Below are 22,396 nucleotides of genomic sequence, written 5' to 3' on the forward strand. Positions count from 1 at the left end.
TGTTCTGGTTGTTGCATTTATTAACCAATTAATGAGGTCTCATATGGCCCATCTCTTATTGACAACAAAACACAGGAATTCTCAGAGGTCAAGATTATATATCTGGCTCTAGAGGATATTCCCAAATTACTGGGAAGGTGACACTTTTCAATCAAGTAAGTAGCTACAGGCCTTCCAGGCCATGCCAGCTCACAGAGTCCTCATGTAAAAGTCAGGGCCTTCTTAATGATAATAGTATATAGCATTGATACAAAGCTTAGAATGTACCAGGCCCTATTCTAAGTAATTTGAGATGTTAAATATTACTAGGTATATTAAATAGGCACCAGTATTATCTTAATTTTAAAGATGAGAAAACAGAGACATAAATAGGTAACCCAATATGTTCAGAGTCATTCAGGTAGTAAATACAGAAGAGGAATTTGAACCCAAGGAGTCGACCTCCCCAGGTCAATGTTCTTAACCATTATTTACTCTATATGGCCTCTCCCAACTCACAAAGGCAATAAAAGTTGATAATCTGGCAATCAATAGCTATGTTCATTTTCTCAATATATATCATGTATATATCAGAACATTCCAAAATATTTATATATTATTCAGCTTTGTGTCTTAACAAATTTGATGAGTAAGACATCTTACATCTATAATTTAATTAAGTGATGGAAAATATTAAAGAATAAAGGTCAAAACAAACTGGCACCTGGCCACCAGAAACCTCTTTCCAGTTTGACACAGATATACTATACAAAAAAAAAAAATCTATCATAGATGCACATGAATATACTATTATCCAGAACTCCTTCTTTCTGAAGTAAAAATTGATCTAATTTTATGAGCAAAGTCCTGAACTAAAGGTTTAGAGAGTCTAGACAATAGAGTATTGGAACTATTGATTGTATATTCTTTTTTCTAAGATTTTATTTATTTATGCATGAGAGACATAGAGAGAGACAGAGGTGCAGAGACACAGGCAGAAGGAGAAGCAGACTCCATTCAGGGAGCCCAACATGGGACTCCATTCCGGGTTTCCAGAATCCCACCCTGGGCCCAAGGCGGCACTAAACCACTGAGCCACCGGGGCTGCCCTTGATTGTATATTCTAAACTCCATATTTTGTAGATGAAAAAAAAAATGTAGACCAACATATTTTATGGGATTTGCCCATGAACAAACAACTGGTCAATGAATGAGGTCTATATTCTGGATATGGGGACCCTGGCACCAATGCTTGCTTGAAAGACCACGCCACATAAATAAAAGGTGAAATACCTTTTAGAATAAGATGACCTCATCATATTTTCCTCAAAATTTAAACAAATATTTATTGAACATTGACTAACTGACCAGTATCCACTACTGAGTTTCATATCTAAAAGACTGTCATGGGCATTGCACTTTACATGAGATATGGACACCCTAGTAGAGTTGCATGGGAATAAACATAAGAGTATATGAATGAACTTAAAGCCCTGCCACGTAAACCACAATGGGCCAGAGCTATACACCTATTAAAATAACCACCATCAAACAAACAAACAAACAACCCTGAAAACACCAGGAACTGGCAAAGATGGAAAGGAATCAGAACTCATACATTGTGGGAAAGGATGCAAACTGTGCATTTGCTTTGCAGAAATCGTCTGATCGTTTCTCATAAAGATAAACATTCACTTACCACATGATCTAGCCATCCCAGCCCAGGCATTTACCCAGGGAATTAAAAACTTATATTCAAAGAAAAACCTATTTGCAAATGTTTCTTACAGATTTATTCATATTTGCCACAGAAACCCAGAAATCAGCAGGAAGTTCTTCAACAGACTAATGGATAAACTGTACATGAGGATGATGAAATTCTCCTCCACGATTAAAAAAAAAAGGATTTCAATTCACTGAAGAGCACAGATGATTCTTAAATGCATTTAGCTGAAGAAAGGACACAAAGGCTACATATCGTGTGGTCTCATTTACCTGACATCCGGAAAAAGGCAAATGTGTATGGATGGAAACAGATTGATGGTTACCATGTGTTGGGGGAAAAGGATCGACTACAAAAGGGGAAGCAAAAGGGAATTTGGGGGCAATAAAACCGTGCTGTTTAGTACTATGGTGAACTATGCTTGACTCCAGGCATTTGTAAAAACCCACAGAGCCGTACACATATTTGTGCTATTCAAATTTTTAAAAGTACTGGGGATATGGATATAACCGAGTGAATGGCAAAATGATTCTAAAGGAGGTAGGAAAGAAATGAGGGTCGTGGCCTCAGCAACTCTAGAGAAAAATATCTTCACTGGATACGGTGAGCTAAAGATAAAAAGCACTACACAAAAGCAAGGTACTGTAGTTGGTAAATTTTTTTCTCATAGTAATATTAGTTTGCGATTCTGAAACTACTATATATATGCGCATATATATGTATACACACAAACACTCTAGAGATGATAAATGAACAAATATATCATAGATAATGAAAGTCAAGATTCTCACTGAGGGTGAAAGAAACTACAAATAAGCAAAGGGAGAACGTGATGCTGGTTTGTACTCAGAGGTATGAGTGTACACTCACGTTTACTTAACAGATGCTCAAGTAGACAGATACAGAAATAAATTTGGTTGCATGTGTGTAGTGGGTAAGTATACATGCATATATTTCCTAGATGTTCTCTGAGAAGACCTAGGCTCTGTGGTACCTGTGTAACCATGATCATACCTGTAATCCAGAGCTTTCTGAACTCCATTTTCCCAAAAAAAAAGGAATTAAGATTAGTTGGAAAATTATATCTGGGCTAGGGCACGGAAATGCATCTTGGGTGTCAGAAAAATGAAGAGATGTTTCGAGCAAATGAACCAACAAACAAAAAAGGAGGAGACTACATTGAAAGCAGAGTGGAGTCAACCTGAATCAGCTCTCAGTGGTCAAGCCAGGAACCATTTGAGTCATAAAATAAATAACAATAGTATGGAATATTAATCCAAAAAATAAAATACATATCCATGAGTCCCCACAAATAAACAATAAATAAATGAAAGGGGGGAGGGATAGTCTCTCCCTGAAGGATTCTCATTAATAAGTATAGAAGAAATAAAGGAAACAGAAAATCCCAGTTTTTCTGCTGCTGACAAAATCCACTGATATAGTAAAATTAGTAGGGGAAAGTTTAAGGAAAAACAGGATTTTATATCACCTCAAGATATCTCCCCTAAAACCTTTATTAATTACTATGATAGGAATGTGCCTGCCCCCTCACAAAAGTCATATGTTGAGATCCTAACACCCAATGTGATGGCATTAAGAGATGGGGTCTTGGGGATCCCTGGGTGGCTCAGTGGTTTAACGCCTGCCTGTGGCCCAGGGCATGATCCTGGAGTCCCTGGATCGAGTTCCACATCAGGCTCCCTGCATGGAGCCTGCTTCTCCTTCTGCCTGTCTCTCTCTCTCTCTCTCTCTCTCTCTCTCTCTCTTTCTCTCATGAATATATTTTTTTAATCCTTAAAAAAAGAGAGAGAGATGGGGTCTTTGGGAGATGATGAAGTCATGAAGGTATAGCCCCATGTGGTACTGATGCCCTTACAGAAGAGGTCCAGAAGACCCACGTAAGGACACAACAAAAAGATGGCCTCCTATGAACCGGAAAGCAGGCTATTGCTAGACTCTGAGTCTGCCAGTATCTTGATCTTGGCCTTCCAACCTCCAGAACTCTGAGAAATAACCATTTGTTGTTTGCAAGTTACTCAGTTTATGTTACTCTGTTACAACATCCCAAATGGACAAAGACAGAAATTGGTACCAGCAGTGGGGTGCTGGTAAAAATGTGGATGCAGCCTCAGAACTCACTGATGAGTACAGGTTGAAAGAGGTTTAAAGTTAGTACTAGTAAATATATATATATTGCTATGAAAGAACCTTTAAAGATAATTCTGGTGAGAGGAGAACCGAGGAAAAGCCTCAGTCTTCTTACAGAACACCTAAGCAATCCTGAGCAGAGTATCCATAGAAATATGATTGGTAAACACCATTCTGCTGAAGCATCAAATGAAATAAGGAACACATTATTGGATACTGGAGGAAAAGCAATTTTCATTAACAAAGTGGCAATGAACTTGGCTGAATTGTGCCCGTGTCCTGGTGTTTTACGTAAGTTAGACCTTATGAGCAATGTAAGGTAGAACTTACGAGCAATGAAATTAGTTCTGTGGCTAAGACAATTTCTAAGCAAAGCATGGAAAGAGAGGCTTGGTTTCTCTTGACTGCTCATAATAAAATGCAAGAAGGGAGAAATGACTTAAAGATGGAATTATTAATCAAAAGATAAGCAAAACCTTGTGTGAAATTCTCAGAACGTTCATATTGAAAGGAATGAGAAGGACTATTCAGGAGAGAACAGGAAGTATATGGCCAAAGGGTCATCTGATCCAGAGATTAGTCAGAGCCATCTAAATAGAAGTCATGACTTTTATCAGAGACAATGGAAAAATGATCTCCAAAGGCAGTTCCAAAGTCATCAGGGCTATGTCTCCCATCATGGGCACAGAAAGCTCCAGGCAGAGAAAATTATTGGGGCAATGCCTGGTGAAACTATGAGAGCAAGGGTGCCCCTGTAACCCCAAGCTAAAAAAGCCCCATAATTCCATTGACAGTGTGTGACCCCACACAGAGCTATCATAGAAATGGGACCCCCTCCAAAGCCATGGGAGCAGAGCTACCCAGAATCCTGGGGGCCCAGCCGCTGCCCAGTATAGCTGTGGGGACACTTGCCTTAGTGTGTCTGGAAGGCAGGACCCCCACTCTGGTGTGTCTGGAAGGTGAGACTTCCATCTCAGTGGGTCTTGGAGTGCAGAGCATCAACGAAGAGGATAATTCTCAAGACTTTACGGTTTAGTAGAATTTGGCCCTGCTGCGTTTCAGACTTGCTTAGAACCTGCTACTCCTTTCTTCTTTTCTATTTCCCTCTTTGGAAGGGAAATATCTATCCCAAGCCTGTCCCACCATTATATTTTAGAAGCACATAACATATTTAAATCATCACAGAGAGTAATTTGCCTCAGAATGAATCACACACTGAATCTTACCCATACCTGACTTAGATGATAGTTAGATGAGACTTTGGACTTCAGCCTTGAGTTGACGCTAGAACAAGTGAAACTTTTAGGGGCTATTAGGACAGAATAAACATATTTTACATGTGAGAGATTCATGAACCTTGCAGGGGCCAGGGCAGAAATCTCTCTTTGGAATAGTTCATAATTTACCATCCTAACCCCAAAGTGATAGTGTTAGCAGGTGGGCCTTTGTGAGATAAGCTCATGAGGATAGAGCCCTCATGAATGGGATTAGTCCCTTATGAAAGGGTTGTGAGAGAGATGCTCTGCCCTTTCTGCCATGTGAGGATACAGTGAGAAGATGGCCATCTGTGAACCAAGAAGCTGGTTCTCTCCAAACACTGAATCTGCTGGCACCTTTATCGTGGACTTCCCATCCTTAGAAACTGAGAAATGAATGTCTGTGTTCATAAGCTACCTGGTCTACGGTACTCTGTGTAACAGCCCAAGACATTATTTACAAAGGGAAAAGATGAGTGTACAGTGGGGAAGCTTGGCGAACACCACATTACCACCAGGTTAACATCTTGATGATAAGATACACTGACAATATGACCCTGTGAGAAGGGTATATCCTCTCTGTGTTGTCCTTCTTCAAAATGCACCCGAATAAAAAAAAACAAACAAACAAACAAACATCAGATAGATCCACATTGAATATATCCTATAAAACACCTGGCAAGTACTCTTTAAAAATGTCAAGGTCTTGAAAGACAAGGAAAGACTGAGGAATTATAATGGGGAAGGAGATTTGATTTAAATAAATAAATAAATAAATAAATAAATAAATAAATAAATAAATAACTATTTGGAATCCTGGATTGGATCCTGAAGTGGAATAAGGATGACAGTAGAGAAACTGTGAAATCTCAATAAAGGTCTGTAGTTCAATTAATAATATTGTACCAATTTTAATCTCTTGGTTTTGATACATGCACTATGGTTATGTAAGATATTGCCATTGTGGAAAGCTGAATGAATATGTGGGAAATCTTAATATTCTTTTACACCTCCTCGGTATTCAAAAAAAAAAAAATATATATATATATATATTGAAATCTGCCACATGAGAAACAGTTAAAGAAGCATAGGAGTAGAAAGTAACCTGTCAAACAGAAGTTTCAAGGAAGATATGAGGGCTGACTTAAAAAATCTGAAGGAATGCCATGGAGAGGAAGAATTCAATTTGCTCTGTATTGGCTTAATTGGTAAGAGTTGAGACCACGTTTAGAAACCAGTCAGAAACAAATTACAGCTCAGTAGGAGATATTACAGCAGTCAGAATGTTCCAAAGATGGAATGGGCCATCTCAGAAGATAGTTTTATACAGCTGAAGGTGAAGCAAGGGCTTGCTGATCACTCCTCAGATGCATTCTAGACAGATCCTCCAACACATTGCTCCTCAAAATGCAGTTCAGAGACTAGAATTACCCACATCAATATCAGCTGGTAGCTGTTAGAAATTCAGAAATGCAGAGTGTCAGGCCCCACCCAGATCTACTGAAAAAGAATCTATATTTTTGCCAGTCTGCAGGTGATTCATAGGCATAATAAAGTGCAAGCAGTAATGCTATAGGGCAAAGTGAGCCTTTTAAGGCATCTCCCAATATGGATCTTATTTAATCATAAAATTGTGAATGACTCTGACATGTACTCAGTCGTAATTCTGGTCCAATATTTAATGGTTTAACTTTTAAACAATTCATAAAATAATGCATCTAGTGAGATAGCCTTTGAATAAAATAATTGAATACTATTAATAAAACTAGAATATTAAAGGTCTAATTAACTTAAGTAGATTCTGAGAAATAGAGTCTCAAAAGTTTATGCTAATGTAAAAAATGAGATTAATACCTTTCCAAAGTAATCTTTCATTTATTGCATTATTTTTGCTATCATTCTTAAATTCTATACCATATTTGTGCCTTTTTCCTCACTACACATTTGCATTTCTCCTAGCAAACTCTAAATTAATGGTGCATCACACATATAAATAAAATTTAAATTCTTATTAGAACAGTAGAAGCTTCACAGGGATTTAATATTGCTTTAAAATTATTTATGCAAATATGAAGCACACATATAAAATTGCTACAAAAAAGCATGTCACACAAGCCAGGAACATAAATAGCTTTTATATTTCTTATTAATAATGCAAAGCTTCAGAAAATACCTTCTGTGTTTTTTAAGCCATAACTTTTCCATATAGGATAGACTGTCTTCCTTAAATTCAATATTGAGTGGTTCTCTCCAAATTTTCAGATTAGTTTGTACTTCACATTCTTCCAATGAGTCTATAAAAATAAATATCATGTGCAAAATTAATGTAAACTAATCTATAAATTACAGCTTTCAAGATACAGAACTCACCATTTTTGAAGCAAATATGCTTGATATTTATCCATGCAATCAATAGTTCTAGGCTTAATTAATGCAAAAGTGTTAAATGTTAGTGATTTATAAAGTGACTTTATAGACAGTTTTCTTCAATAACCTCTCAAAATGAAAGAATCTTATGATTCATAAGGTTTTTAAAAGCAACCAATTCTTTCCATGATAAAGATAAATACAAACAGATTCATTATATATTCTATAAATGCACATACACATAAAGGTATGTATCATAGCCACTGACAATAATATTTACACATTATGGGAAACAGAGAATAAATAACTCAGAATGGCACCTGGAGGAGACAACTGTCCTCATGAATTTATATCTACATGGCAATTTGCTTCCAGATGCTTAAGATGCTTCTGAAGCACTACTAAATTAAAACCACTATTCAGAGATATTTAAAACTGATGGAGCTTTCTGGGAAAGAAAGCAGTGTAAATCCACGATCACCAGTCTCTCCACTCTCCTGGATGCTATCCCTCTCTCCGAACTGACCACCACAGGAGTAGGAAAAGTGCTAAAGGAGAAGAAAGGAAAACACTAAGGAAGAGAAAAATAATTTTCGAAACCTGAAATTAGAGAATAGTTCCAACTTCATACCACATAGCCTTTGGTGAATAGCTTCCAGAACAGTCAAATGCCAGCAACAGAAAGAAACCAAAAGAATAGATGTCATACTACCCCTATTCTTAACAAAAAGTAGAGCCATGTTGAAGAAAGCAATGGGAGGAAGTTCTGAGAAACCACCAGAACGTACTACACTGAAAGAAAAGGAGCTAAGGATGAGAGCAAAAGGAGATCCCTCCACTCTGGGTCCTTCTTTCCAGTGCAAAACAAAATATTTCTTGATAGGAAAGCTGAAACTATGAGGAATCACTTTTATTCTGTCTAGTCCTAGAGAGAGACCACTCTGCTTGAAAGATGACCCTCAGGTTTGTCAGAGGAAGAAGGTAAAGCAGCTGGTCTGTGATGCACCCTTCTCCCATCCCAATTACCAATAATACATCTCCAGGAAATAAAGAGGGCGGGTAACCTGGGTTAATTTGCTTATGTCAATAACCAGACCTTCTGGCAAATAGATTATTGATATTTATGGAAGGAGAATCTTACCTAATGCATGTGACAGGACAGCTCTTGCTTAGAATTGCTTATAGAAAACAAATCTAGGACACATGGATCTATGAAACATGTCTCCCTGAAAAGTGCCACTTAGAGTCCATAACTTAGGTTTTAGTTTGCTCCCTTGTTCCATGGTTCTCTGGCTACCTTTTGTGAAAATTTGTGTGAGATGCCCCATTCTTCATATTGGTAGAATGTAGGTGTTTTTTTCAATAGTCAGTGCCAAAGTCTTAAGGTGAACATATGCTTTGATGTTTTTGAGGAGGTGTTGGAGGAACAGCCAGGCAGCCCATGTAGCTGCAACAGGGCAAGCCAGGAGAAAGATAACAGGGGCTGAGATTACAGAGATGACAGACTTCAGATTATATTGAACTTTCTAGGCCATCGTAGTACCTGCCTTTCACACTGAAGGACTGAGCCTTTGGAGTTCACTCAAAATGAAATCAAGTGAGAAATCAATAACAGAAGGGCACCTGCGTGGCTCAGTTGGTTAAGCATCTGCCTTCAGCTCAAGTCCTAATACTGGAGTCCTGGGATGGAGCCCCTAGAGTGAGGCTCCCTGCTCAGTGCAGAGTCTGCTTCTCCCTCCCCCTGCTCATGCCCCCCCCCTCAGTCTCTCTCTCTCTCTTGCTTTCTATCAAATAAAAAATAAGTAAAATCTTTAAAAAGAAAAAAAAAGAAATCAATAACAGAAATAACTAGAAAACTTGGAAATTCAAAGCATATTACTAAGCTAAATGGCCAAGGAGCCTATAAAAAGATAATATAATTTGTAATGAGTTACATAAAGTAAATATACCATTTCATCTCTATCGGAGCAGCAAAAATTTTAAAATCTGACAAAGTGTTGATGATAATGGGAGGCAACCAAACCTCCTATATACTGCAAGTGGGAATATAAACTGATACAAATACTTCGGTAAGTAATTCAGTTTTATCGAGTATAGTCAAAGACATAGACAGCCTATGACCCAGCTTTCCACATCCAGGAAAAGACATCTTAGAAATGTGAGCAAATGTGTACCAGGAGGCCTATACAAAGATATTCATACCAGTATTGTTTGTAATGGCAAAATAGGAATCGACCTCAAAACCCAGCAACATTTAAACAGGTAAGTGGTGGTATTTTCATATAACAGAAGACCATTAAAGCAGTAAAAATGAATAAAATACAACTATGTATATCTTCATGGGTAAATCTCAGTAAATTATAGTGAGTGAAATAAGTTGCAAAAGAATAGACACTAGCTTTCCACTCACATAATGTTCAAGTACATCTATATTTAGCAATGTACTCTTTAGAGAGACACACATGCAGTAAACTACAAGGAATTTTTTATGAAATGAAAAAATACAGAAATGAAAATGAAATGAAATGAAAAATGAAATGAATGAAAAATACAGAATCTAAGTTAGTGACAATCTCTTAGGAGGAAAGACAGAGAACAGGTGCTTACTGCTTTGTTTTTCTCCGGGGAGGTATACAAACTTAGTAAATATTCTTTTGTATCTACTTAATATGTTAGGGGAAGAAAAATATTTACAAACATATACATACGATACACACATAGTCCTATATATAATACTCTGGGGCAAAAAAAATCACACATTATATCAACAGAAATCCTCATCTTAATGATTTCTCTTCAGCAACCACTGACACATCATTTCTACATTTTAAATCTATTTTAAGGTAATTGTACAAGCACCCAAATAGTTAAGATGGTCATCATAACTTTTTTTTTTACCATAGGGAGACTTAGAGCAAAATATCCATCAATAAAATTCTGATTGAGTAAATCATGGCATATAGAATATTATGCAACAGTTACAAATGATGATGTATAATTCTATTCATATGGAAAATTGAGCATGATAGAATCTAAGCAAAAAAGTTACAAATAGTATGTATAGTGTCACCTCATTCACCCTTGTGTTTGTGCAATGTGTCTATCGAAAATCATGTGCCAACATATTAACATTGATTATCTCCACATGATTGAATTCAACTTGAACCTTCAAATTCTTCTTGGTTACCTTTTTGTTATAACAAAATCGTGTAAAACAATCATTATATTATTCTTATAGCTATTTCCACTATGAAAATTTTTTTCTCCTCTATCTGATTTATCAAATCAGTACTTTTATTATTTTAAACACTGTATCTTTCAAAGTAGACAACCAAAAAGGTGTTTTTATAGAAGGCTTACTCCCTTTCAGAGTAGAAAAGTAAAAAAATACATTGAAATATGAAAGTTCAAATAAAAGGCACATACAACAACATATATTAAGATACATGTTATAAAAAGAGTACAGAAATAAAATCTTGGAAATATTAATGAAATTGATGTAGCATGAACAAGGGTAGGGAAAGATATTTCAAAGTGAACATTATTTAGTAAAAGGTCCAATTCTAATTGGAAGGTGGTATGTGATACCTTGACATTAGGAATTACACTGCTATAAAGAATGAATAATCAGGGACAGCTGAGTGGCTCAGTGGTTGAGCATCTGCCTTTGGTTTAGGGCGTGAACACAGGGTCCTGGGATCGAGTCCCACATCAGGCTCCCTGCATGGAGCCTGCTTCTCCCTCTGCCTGTGTCTCTGCCTCTCTCTCTCTCTCTGTGTCTGTCATGAATAAATAAATAAATCTTAAAAAAAAGGATCAATAATCAGGAGAGTTCCTGTGCTGGGAAAAAAATGAAATAAAAATAATAAAATTGGATGCTGTCAAGGAAGATACATGATTGAAATTTATTACCTAATATTTTATTTTCAGTAAAAATCAACTGGGAGTCTCTCTAAGATTCTGAGTAATAAAATTAATAAATCACATACACTTCAAAGCATGACATTCCTCAAGAGATTCTGGGAAATAGAGAGTATGCACCTCAGTCATCCAATCTTCAGTGTCTAGAATATGGGTGCAAAAGTCATCAAGGAAAAATAAAAACAAGAAATATCCCTTTGGGAAGAAAAAACAAAAACAACAAAGAACAAATCAATTATCCCTCTTAAGTTGAATAGCGGTCTTTGAAATATATTTTTTCAAGAGACATATAAAAAAGTTCTTTACTCTCTGTCCCAGCGATCCTCTTGTTTTATGTCTACTTAAATCTATAAAAGAACAGTTGTCCTGACAAAAACTTTCTGCAAGGAGTGCGTGGAGCTGAGAGCATCCAATTATTCATTCATTTAACAGTTCAAATTTACATAGGAAACAAACACACAACTCCCCAGTGCTCACGCTAGGGCTCTATAATTATTAAACCACTTACCCTTGGTTGTGCAGTGAATGCTCTTTGAGGAGTTATATCAAAATATTACCCTAATGCACACAGGTTTTGAACACTGCATTTATGTTCACAGAGAATGGAGATAAATACAATAATTCAGCTTGTTTTATAACATACACTTTATAAAAATAGCTGTACCTGCTTTCGTTGTGTGTAACTTCTGCTTCTCGTTGTCATCATGATGTCCAGTTCTCTGCTGATTTAAAGCTTCCTGAACGGGCTGGGCAGAAACTCCTTCATCACATGACCCTTCTTCACGTAGAAGCCTATCTTTTGGATTTGAACATTCTGTTCTTTTTGTGGTTGGGACTTCTACCTAATTCAATTAAAAAGTGCATCTAAGTGTGCTTTCCTAAATTTTCCATATATTAAAACACAGGTAACATTCATTATTAGGCATTTTGAATCATACACTACTTTTTAACTTAAAAAGAGAATGTTTTTAAGTGGTACCTACTTATATGCTTTACTGATTTCTTTAAAATCATATCAACAATTATAAATGGTCTCTTGAAAAATTATTACAACTAGAGCCTGCATGACAGAGGATTTATCATGATGTTATTCACCAGCGTTCTCCCTGGAAAGTGGCAATGGCCGTGAATCTATTCCTCCTACTTCTCCAATCTGCTCTCTGCAAACCTCCCACAGCAGAGAAAAGCAGGTTTTTAAATATGTGTATCTGATCATGTCCCCACTATGTTCAAAACCCTCCAAAGACTCTATGAAACCTCCAGTTCCTACTAGGACCTACAAGGTCCTGCATACAGACTTTCTACTCCCTTGCCATTTTACTTCACTTCCTTAATTCCCCTCTTCATTCACTGGGCTCCAGCCAAATTTATATTCTTGCAATTCTGAGAGCCCATGAAGCACGTTCTCGCTTGAGGGCCCTGTACTAGCCATATCCAACACCTGGAGTGACCCTTCTCCATATTTTCACATAGCCATATTCCACTCATTTCAGTTGGTGTGTATTCAACTGTCACCTACTCAAAGAGTAGGTGATGACCCTATAAATATAGTCTCTTTACCCCTCCACTTTCCATTCCCTTAACTGCTATATTTTTCTCTGAATAGCATCTCTGGGTGAATTTACTCCACATGTTTGTTTCTTGCCTGTATCTCCCCATTAGAATGTAATGAGATCAGGTATTTTTTTTTTTCCTCAGTACCAAGAACAGTGCACCTAGCACAAAGTAGGTGCTCATTAAAAGTTAGTTGAATGAATGAACAAATTAATTAATGCATACGAAGCATCTCATGTTTCTCAGCATAATGAAAGAGGAAAGGATGAATTCGGTACAAAATATAGATCCACCGAGAACACACAGAAGAAAATAAAGGTAGGTTTGGCAGTTATCCACTGGATCAGAGAAAACAGCCAAATTAGGACAATAAAGCAAACTAAAGTCCATACCGATGCTGAATTAGCAATGTGAATTTATCTACACTGATCAAATTGCTAAATCTCCATTGTGTATCTTCTAGATACAAAAGCAGAATCCTCTATGTTCACCCCTTAATTGCAAAATAAACAGGCAGATTATTTAAGAATATAATTGAGAAAAGAGCATTAAATATGTGTCCAACATTCTGAATATAAACAAAAAGCATCTGGGAACCTGAAGATACTGTGCCAGCTGCCGGCCACAGAAACACAGGTTAAAAAGTCCACAATAGAAACAGGTGCAAGAAACAAGTTATTGGACTCAGATAAACAAGAACACTATGGGCAAAATGTGGCAAAGACATACTCCAGAGACAGGGACCAGAATATATGCTAAAACATGGAGGCAAAGAGCACAATCACATAAAACTATTAGTAGTTTGTACTGCAATAGTAAAAGGTAGGATGTGAGAAAATACAGAGTGTAAAAAATGATCTGGGCCCATCATGGAGGATCCTGCCATCATACAGAGGAAATCAAATATTAATACATAATGGAAATTCAAAGTCATTTAAAAGTCCTACATAGTAGTGTGGGAGAAAGGGAATTAAGGTATAGTGAGTTTGGATGCAAGGAAACCAGTTAAAACATTACAGTTCATTAATAATATCTATCAACATCACATATGCATGACCCTCTTCAACTAAGAATTTCAGAATTTTATCATATTGATATATCATATATATATATGCAAAAATATTTTTCACAATTACTCTTTATACTATAGTTTGTGCTGGCAAAAGATTGAAATAATGTAAATGTTGATCAGTGGGAATTTAAATTTTTTTCAATTTAAATTTTTATATTTTAAAGTCATTCTGTATCCATTAACTGGGGGTGTTTTATAACCACTATATAGAATGAAAAGGCTTAAAGAAATACATATACACAAGGCTGGAATTATTATTGACTTCTAGAAAGGGAGAGGATGAAATCCATGTTCTGTGTTAGAAGCCTTTTGCACTTTAAGAAAAAACTAATCTCAGTATTTGGAATAGCAACAAGGATAGAAGGGACCAAATACTCAAGCAAGTTTTTAGACGGTAGACTGCATGAGACATGGTAGCCAACTGGATGTGCAGAGGAAGAAGAGAAAGGACTACAGAAAATAATGGTTCTTGGCTCATCTGGAAAGAAAGAAGATAGGCTGTTACTAACAGTGACATCCACAGGTTTTGGAGGAGAGCTGAATTTGGTTTGAAAATACTGAATTTTAGGGACACCTCGGTGGCTCAGTTGGTTAATCAGCCAACTCTCGATTTTGGCTCATAATCTCAGGGTCATGAAGTCAAACTGCATGTTGGGTTCTGCAATGAGCATGGAGCCTACTTAAGATTTTCTCTCTCCCTCTCCCTTTGCTCCTCAACCTTTCCCTTGTGCGCTCTCTCTCTCGAAGAAGAAGAAGAAGAAGGAAGAAGAAGAAGGAGGAGAGGAGGAGAGAGGAGGAGAGAGGAGGAGGAGAGAAGAAGAAGAAGAAGAAGAAGAAGAAGAAGAAGAAGAAGAAGAAGAAAGAAAGAAAGAAAGAAAGAAAAGAAAGAAAGAAAAGAGAGAGGAAGAGGAAGGGGAAGAGGAAGAAGAAGAAGAAGAAGAAAAGAAAAGAAAAGAAAAGAAAAAAAAAGAAAAGAAAAGAAAAGAAAAAAGACTTAATTTTAGAAGTATGTGGGAAGGTATTTATAGGTATCCAGTAATCAATATGAGTGTATGCATGTGTGTGTGTTGTACTAATGAAGAAGCACTGGAAACTCAATGCTTAATATAAAATGGTTTAAGTATGAAGTGATTCCAGCAGGTCTCCAGAGCAGCTCTTTTCCAATCAATGAATCGGAGATATAAGACATCTGCCTTTTATATCTATGCCTTGGAATACTTGGCTTCCTCACAGTGGTGGCAGGATAGGAAAAGTCAGAGGATTGGACATTGGTTTTTAAGTGCCTGAGCCCAGGATTGTGATATGCTCCTTCCTCTCAGAGCCCATCATTACTCTAACCGGTACTGAAGGGACTAGGAAATTTGAAAAACTACACGGAATCCAGTGCTGTATGTTCATTATCCTTCTAAGCCACATACGTAAGATATGTTTTAATATCCCCTTCTAGAAGGAAGGACCCTTTTAATTAAACTTAAACCCAGAGCTTCTGATGCTTATTACAGTTGGAGAGCCACTGCTCTTCGGCCAAAAGGAGTACTAAGTATACGAAGGGGTTATCTCTTCAGAGTGTGCACTGAGTACAGGTGCACACCTAAAGGTTGACAGCAGTGACATTCACCAGAATAATCACACCACAGTGTATGTGTGTGGTGAATACTCACACACACACCTGAGTGGTTGTTAAAACCCCACCCCTGGGGATCCCTGGGTGGCGCAGCGGTTTGGCGCCTGCCTTTGGCCCAGGGCGCGATCCTGGAGACCCGGGATCGAATCCCACGTCGGGCTCCCGGTGCATGGAGCCTGCTTCTCCCTCTGCCTGTGTCTCTGCCTCTCTCTCTCTCTCTCTGTGACTATCATAAATAAATAAAAAAAAAAATTTAAAAAAAAAAAAAAAAACCCACCCCTGGACCCACCCAAAGAGAGGCTTAATTCAGTCATGTGTGTTTCTTTAATGGTTTTCCAGTTTGTTCTAATGTATACTCCTGGATGAAACCACTGAAATAACAGTTTTTAAGTTAGGACAAAAAGTAGAGAGGGTCTATAGACATACAGTCACCAATGGGGACAAGAGGTAGCATTTATTGTAGGGATTAAAAGCACAGGCAAAGGCATAAGCCTTCTAGTAGGTCTAGTTACTAAGTTCCTCTCTGCTTTTGTCATCTGTTAAATGGAGTAATAATGCAAAACATATAGTTATCATTATTATTGGATAAGAGAAGGCAATTAAAGGATTAAGCACCATGCCTAATGAAAGTTGTTTAACAAATGTTAATTTATCAATTTTATTGTTAAGATAAATGAGATAAAATGGCAGGCAGTAAGGAGAAACCCTTAAAACCACAGCCTCTGTGTAGTAGCTAAAAGCAAATAATTTGGAGTCCTAACGTTTGGGTTCCAATCTAAGGCCCACTAGCAATGATACCTTGGGCAATTATAAAAACTGATCTTTGTCACTAATTTTCTCACCTGGAAAAAGAAGGGGAAACTTAAGAGAGGACAGAAAGAAATAATACATGTAAAAGATGTAGGACGGTGTTTGGCAGAGTCAGTTTTCAATACGTCACTGTCACAATAACGAGGCCATAGCTCATCAGGGATCCTTCACAATCACCCTTGACAGGTCTATTAGAGAGTGAACTCCACATAAAAACACTGACTTTCCTGGACATTTCAAGCACAGTTTCTTTGTTGGAAAGAGGTCCTATGAGCAAAAAGCATGTTTTCTTCTTTATTCTGTGAGCATGGGTTAGGAACCCAACAAAAAAACTGAAGTCCAAGTCACCCTGTCGCCAGGTAACAAGCTGTTTGACTTTGGCCAGGTTTGTTATGATTTCTGAACCACAGTGGAAAGATGAGTGGCATCTAAAAGAATGAGGATTATTACATATGTCAAAATTTGAGGAAGATTGCTCCTTGCTAAAGAACCAATTCAACAAGTCTGTTACAAAATATAGGTATGAACTGATGAAAACTTATCTAGTACATCATGGGATCAGTGGTCAATCTGAATAACAACCAGAATTTGGATTAAATTGGATTAAAATCCAATTTTGAATGACTGTAAAATTGCCTGTCACCTAAAATAAGCCAAAATAAAAAACAAAGCAAAAAAAACAAAAACAAAACAAAACAAACTTGGAAAGGTTTTGTATTTTTAGCCTCTCTGAAATCTTGACTGAAATAAAATTGCTATAGTGGGTTGTGCTATTTTTTTTCATGTTTCTCCCAAATACTCATTCATTTCCTGACATGGTAGAAATGTCCAGAAAGCAACATGGTTAAACAACCATTCATAAAAATAAAAATAAAAAAATAAAAATAAAAATAAAAAATCAGCATTCAATGGAATCAAAGAAGTTTCCTTACAAGGATTTTTAGTCTAGATGTTTTTATATCACAAGACAAAACAAAAAACAAATCCAAATATTAAATACCAATGTGATAAAATAAACTGCAAAACTCTATAGCTCTAGTTAAGCCTGCAAATGACGGTCTCCATGATCATGTATGACAGAAAATATCTATTCTATTTTCCATAGCTTACCTCAGGGTTGCTCCCCTGTAGAAGAAGAGGTTTAGGCTGATGCTGACTTTTCCTAATCTCTTTTGTAGAACAATTCACCCCTTTGGATTCATCTGGATTAACTTCCTTGATAAACTGGTGGGCAACATCCAGTACATTGGACAATATTTGAGATTTTGTCTATTAAAACAGAAACAAAATATGACTGAAAGGCCAGTATGTCAACCCAAGTAACTTAGATAGATTAAATCATAGTTTTATTATTCTATGATTACTAAAATCCAGTACATTTTATTTACCATTTCAAAATACAAATTGACTTTATATCGACCAATATAATAGTGACAGCCGCCATCTACTCAGGAGCTAGTATGGCCTCATACTATCCTATGTTAAAAACATATCATTGAATTTTCAAAAGTCAACTCTCAAGCATAACTATTTTTGTCTCTGTTTTAAGGATAAAGAAATGAAAGCTCAGATGGTTTAAATAACTTAGGCCTGGTCACATGGTGAGTGGGTGGCAGAGCCAGGAAATGACCCCAGGTGTGTATAATTCTAATGACTCATAGCCTTCCCACTATGTCAACCCCAAATAGAGAGATGTGTTATTTTTGAACAACACTGCTAAAAAACTAAATGTAGCTAATCTAGTAGGAGCCTGAATAAGCAGTAATGAGCATCCCTTGGTGATAAAACATCTTTAGAAAATATCAACTATTCAAAAGTGCACACCAAGAAGTGCCTCTACCTGTAGGTTCCTAGTAAACTAGTTGTTCCTCATTTTGTATCTTTGCTCAGGAGTTTCACCTGCCAGGGAGACCTTCCCTTCTCTACCATCTTCTTTGCCTGGCACACTCCTACTTCTTCTTCTAGATTCATCCTAAGTTACTCCCACAGGTCTAGGAACCTCTTTGCCCTCCTTCCTCTTGCTGTGGGAGGTGCCCATCCTCCATACTCTCTCCATACCCAAAGTAGATCTCTACTAGCCCATACAATATTGGTTTTTACAACACCTTTTGGTGTCTACCTATTCCACCATACCACAGAAATTCAGGGAAGGAAAAAAACAAAAACAAACAAACAAAAAAACCCTTGTCTTCTTAAATCCTTCAAAGGCTACCACAGAGCATGGCACATATAACATATGGTAAAAATAAGGTGGTGGGGGAGGGAGAGGGAAAGTTGCAGAATTAAAATAAATGACTGAGAAACAAAATTTAAAAAACCTCTCCATGTGCCTTCACAGTAGCTGAAAAGAACAGTCAACTCTTGGAAATTTTCTTTCCTAGAGCATCTTATATTTAAATATTACTTTTCTCAAAAAAAATTTTTTTTTAATTTAAAAAGTAAATATTACTTTTCTCAGTATTAAGACTGTATATGCCATATGTCATTTTTCTTATTTTTAAAATAAGCATTCAAGGGAAGGGAAAGAGTTTATGATCCCCATTATGTAGACGAGGAAATCCAAGTTCATAAAGCTTAGGTCAAAGCCAAATGGATACAAAATATTGGAGCTTGAGTTAGAACCAAGATCTTCCTTCTTACAGCCTAAGTCCTTTCCTTTACTGAATTATGCTAATACAGATAATGTGTTTTACTTTCAATTTCCCGAGTCTTAAAATATATCAAATTTTTATGTCCACAGATATGAACATTTTTCCTTCCTTTACAAAAAAACTGTAATTATAATTGCTGATGCAGGGATCACATTTTTTAGTTTTTGTTTCTAACTTATTCTGCTTATTTTCATTTTTGACTAGGCATTACTAAATTGAAGGGAGAAACAGAGATTCTTCTTGCTTCATCCATTACCTACAATGTGGGGGTGGGAGGCACGTGAACTTTACAGAAACCAAACTTTTGAACAACAAAATTAGAAGTATTCTATAAGAGTAGAATTATAGAACACACTTAAAACATCTATCTCTTAAGAGATATAAAATTTAACAAAATCATTAAGATTAAAAATTTACCACAGTACTATAACATACTATGTTACAATACTTTTAAGTTCCTAGGTATGTGAAAATGTACCATTTATATGTTAATGATTGGCAACTTCTTGTTCTCTAGATCCAATCTCCATACTTATTCTGGAGAAGAATCTACAATCTGGGTGGAGCTTATGATAATTTAACAGAATGTGAGAAGTAATGAATTTTACTGCTACTGGCAAGGTGGTAAGAAACTACCCCCTTTACTGCTCTGCAAGCTTGCTAGATGGATGTAGGGTGACCTCGGAAGTAACATATCCAAGAGGTGGTGCTACACATTAAAGTCCCCAAATCAAGAGAGAGGGAGATGTTTAAAAGAGATGTCTTAGAGATCCATGATGAACTCTGGGTGAGTAAAAATTAAACTTTTACTGTTTAAGCCACTGAGGTTTGGGAGTTCTTTTTATACTTCAGCAAACATTATCCTAATATATATAGCCTCATATTTGGAACTACTCCTAACTGGGTATTCTGTTTCAGGGAGAGGAAAAAAGAAAAAAAATAAAGATGCTTTAAAGGTATTTCCTATTAAAAACACACATAAACATAGTATTTCTATGTCTTGCCAAAGTTTTCCTCTCCACTTGGAAAGGCTAGCTTTCCTATTATAATTCTATTTATCATATTAGACCAAGATCAAATGTTATCCAGTTCCAATATATCTCAATGGCATTATAAAAAATAGCTCAGAAGGGCAAATTATTTAATCTCTCTGAAACGAGTTTTCTTCCTCAACCAACTGCAGCAAAATTTACATATTTTCTATGCGCCCTTATAACTCCTTGCTTACATCAGTACTAGAGCTTTGCTCCTCCATGTGTAATCTATAAATCAGCAGCACCACCATAAACTGGAAACTTGCTAAAAATACAGAATCTCAGGTCCCACTCAGAACCACTGAATCAGAGTCTGCAGCTTACCATGTAACTTGAATGCTCATTAAGGTTTAAGAATCATGTGTCATACCATTCAGTTGCATTACAGTTAGTTGAATACATCTGTCTTCCCTTTCATGATTAGGAATTCCTTGAGAGGGAGGACCATGTCTTATTCTGGCCTATCCATGCTTTATATCACCTTCTTTCGATTCTCCTCCCCACAGCCCTATCTTTCACACTTTGCAACTAGAACATTGCTTGACACTGGTTAAGTACTTGAGAAATGTTGGTTGCATCAAATTTCACCGACTTACTGAGATAAAAATGACTAAAAATTCTATTTGAACATTCCTTCCTTATACCTAAGCTAAGTCAGTGTCAACAGAGGCAAAATCAATGACACTGTTAATAACAGCTTAAAAGGGAAAATTGTTTACCCTTCTGATCCTATAAAACGAAGACAATATGTACCTTGCAGAGTTGTTGTGAAAAATATACATCCTGTATGAAAATCACCTACCAGAGAGATGACACAAAGTAGTGCATCCAAATGATTGCTACCATTTTATCGAAATCACAATATACTACCTTTTCTGTAAGATAAATAGTTCAAATATCCCGAAAATAGAATTCAAAGGTGGGACATCTGACTGATAATAGTGAAGACGTCAGTAAATAATTCTATCCCCATAAAACAAATGTTAACTGGATAATGAATTTTTTAAAACTATTTCAGGGCTCTGAAGTCAACCAAAAGCAAACAAGATGTTGAGAAGTATTTACTCAAGGAAAAACTACTACAGCATTACTGAAGAGCAGCAAAAATCTATGGGTTCTTTAGATGGGGTTGCTCCTTTCTTCTATCTCCCTTCCCAAGTTGGTCAATGTTACTAGGGTAAGACTGAAGAGAGAGTGTGCTTGACTCCTGGCAGAGGGAAAAATCTTACAGTGGCATTATCAATGAACTAACAAATCTGGTTAAAAGTGAATGAGGAAAAACTACAGCCCTGACAACTTGAGACTTTGATCTCAATTAGGGTGAGCAATGGACTAGCCAAACATTTAATGGGATGATTCTGAAAAAAAGAGAAGGTTATAGAAGGGCTGCTTAAAAAATGGAAATCATAAAAAAGAATCAAATGAGAATTCTTTTTTTTTAAGTTTTTATTTATTTATTGAATAGAGACACAGAGAGAGGCAGAGACATAGGCAGAGGAAGAAGCAGGCTCCTCGCAGGGAGCCTGATGTGGGACTCAATCCCAGGACCTCAGGATCATGACCTGAGCCAAAGGCAGATGCTCAACCACTGAACTACCCTGGCGTTCTCCAAATGAAAATTCTTGATTATGACCTAAAAAGAATTTGAACGATTTGAAATGGAAAAAAAAAATCAGTGTACTTGAAGAAAGAGATAAATTATCTAACTTAAAAGTAAAATGTAAAAGTTTAAAGAAAATGAAAACAGCCTTACAGACCTATGGGACATCATCAAGCAACCAATATACATTTAGTGAAGAGTATTAGAGAGAAATGAGAAGAAAAATATATATGAAAAAACTATGGCCCCTAACTTAAAAATTATTACTTTAAAAATCCAAAAAGCTCAACAAGCCTCAAGGAAGATAAATATACAGAGATCCCTACTTACCAAGACACATCATAACCAAACTACTGAAAGTCAAAGATAAACAGAAAAACTTGAAAGGGATGAGAAAAATTACTCATCACATACAAGAGCACATAAATATGAATAACAAATTGATTTTGCATCTAAATAAAACGGGAACCAAAAAGCATTAGAATAATACAAAGTGATGACAGGAAAAAAACTGCCAAAAATAATTCTATATTCAGGAAAACTATCCTTCAAAAATGAAAGCAAAGACATTCCCAAATAGACAAAGTAAGAGATAATTCATTACTAGCAGATGTGCCTTACAAGAAATACTAAAAAGAGGTTTTAAGGTTAAAGGTA

General features: G+C 36.5%; 1 protein-coding gene across 1 annotated transcript in view; it reads right to left on the reverse strand.

Annotated features, from left to right (window-relative positions):
- Positions 1-22,396, reverse strand: part of ZBBX (zinc finger B-box domain containing) — a 106,224-nt gene that overhangs the window by 34,933 nt on the left and 48,895 nt on the right. The window contains exons 7-9 of the mRNA XM_055307772.1: positions 17,565-17,723; positions 12,059-12,236; positions 7,280-7,400 (exon numbers count right to left, since the gene is read on the reverse strand). Of these exons, the coding sequence (XP_055163747.1) occupies positions 7,280-7,400; positions 12,059-12,236; positions 17,565-17,723 (458 nt within the window). The remainder of the gene's footprint in view (positions 1-7,279; positions 7,401-12,058; positions 12,237-17,564; positions 17,724-22,396) is intronic.

The sequence above is a fragment of the Nyctereutes procyonoides genome, unplaced genomic scaffold (genome assembly GCF_905146905.1).
Source record: "Nyctereutes procyonoides isolate TBG_1078 unplaced genomic scaffold, NYPRO_anot_genome, whole genome shotgun sequence".
Taxonomy (NCBI): domain Eukaryota; kingdom Metazoa; phylum Chordata; class Mammalia; order Carnivora; family Canidae; genus Nyctereutes; species Nyctereutes procyonoides.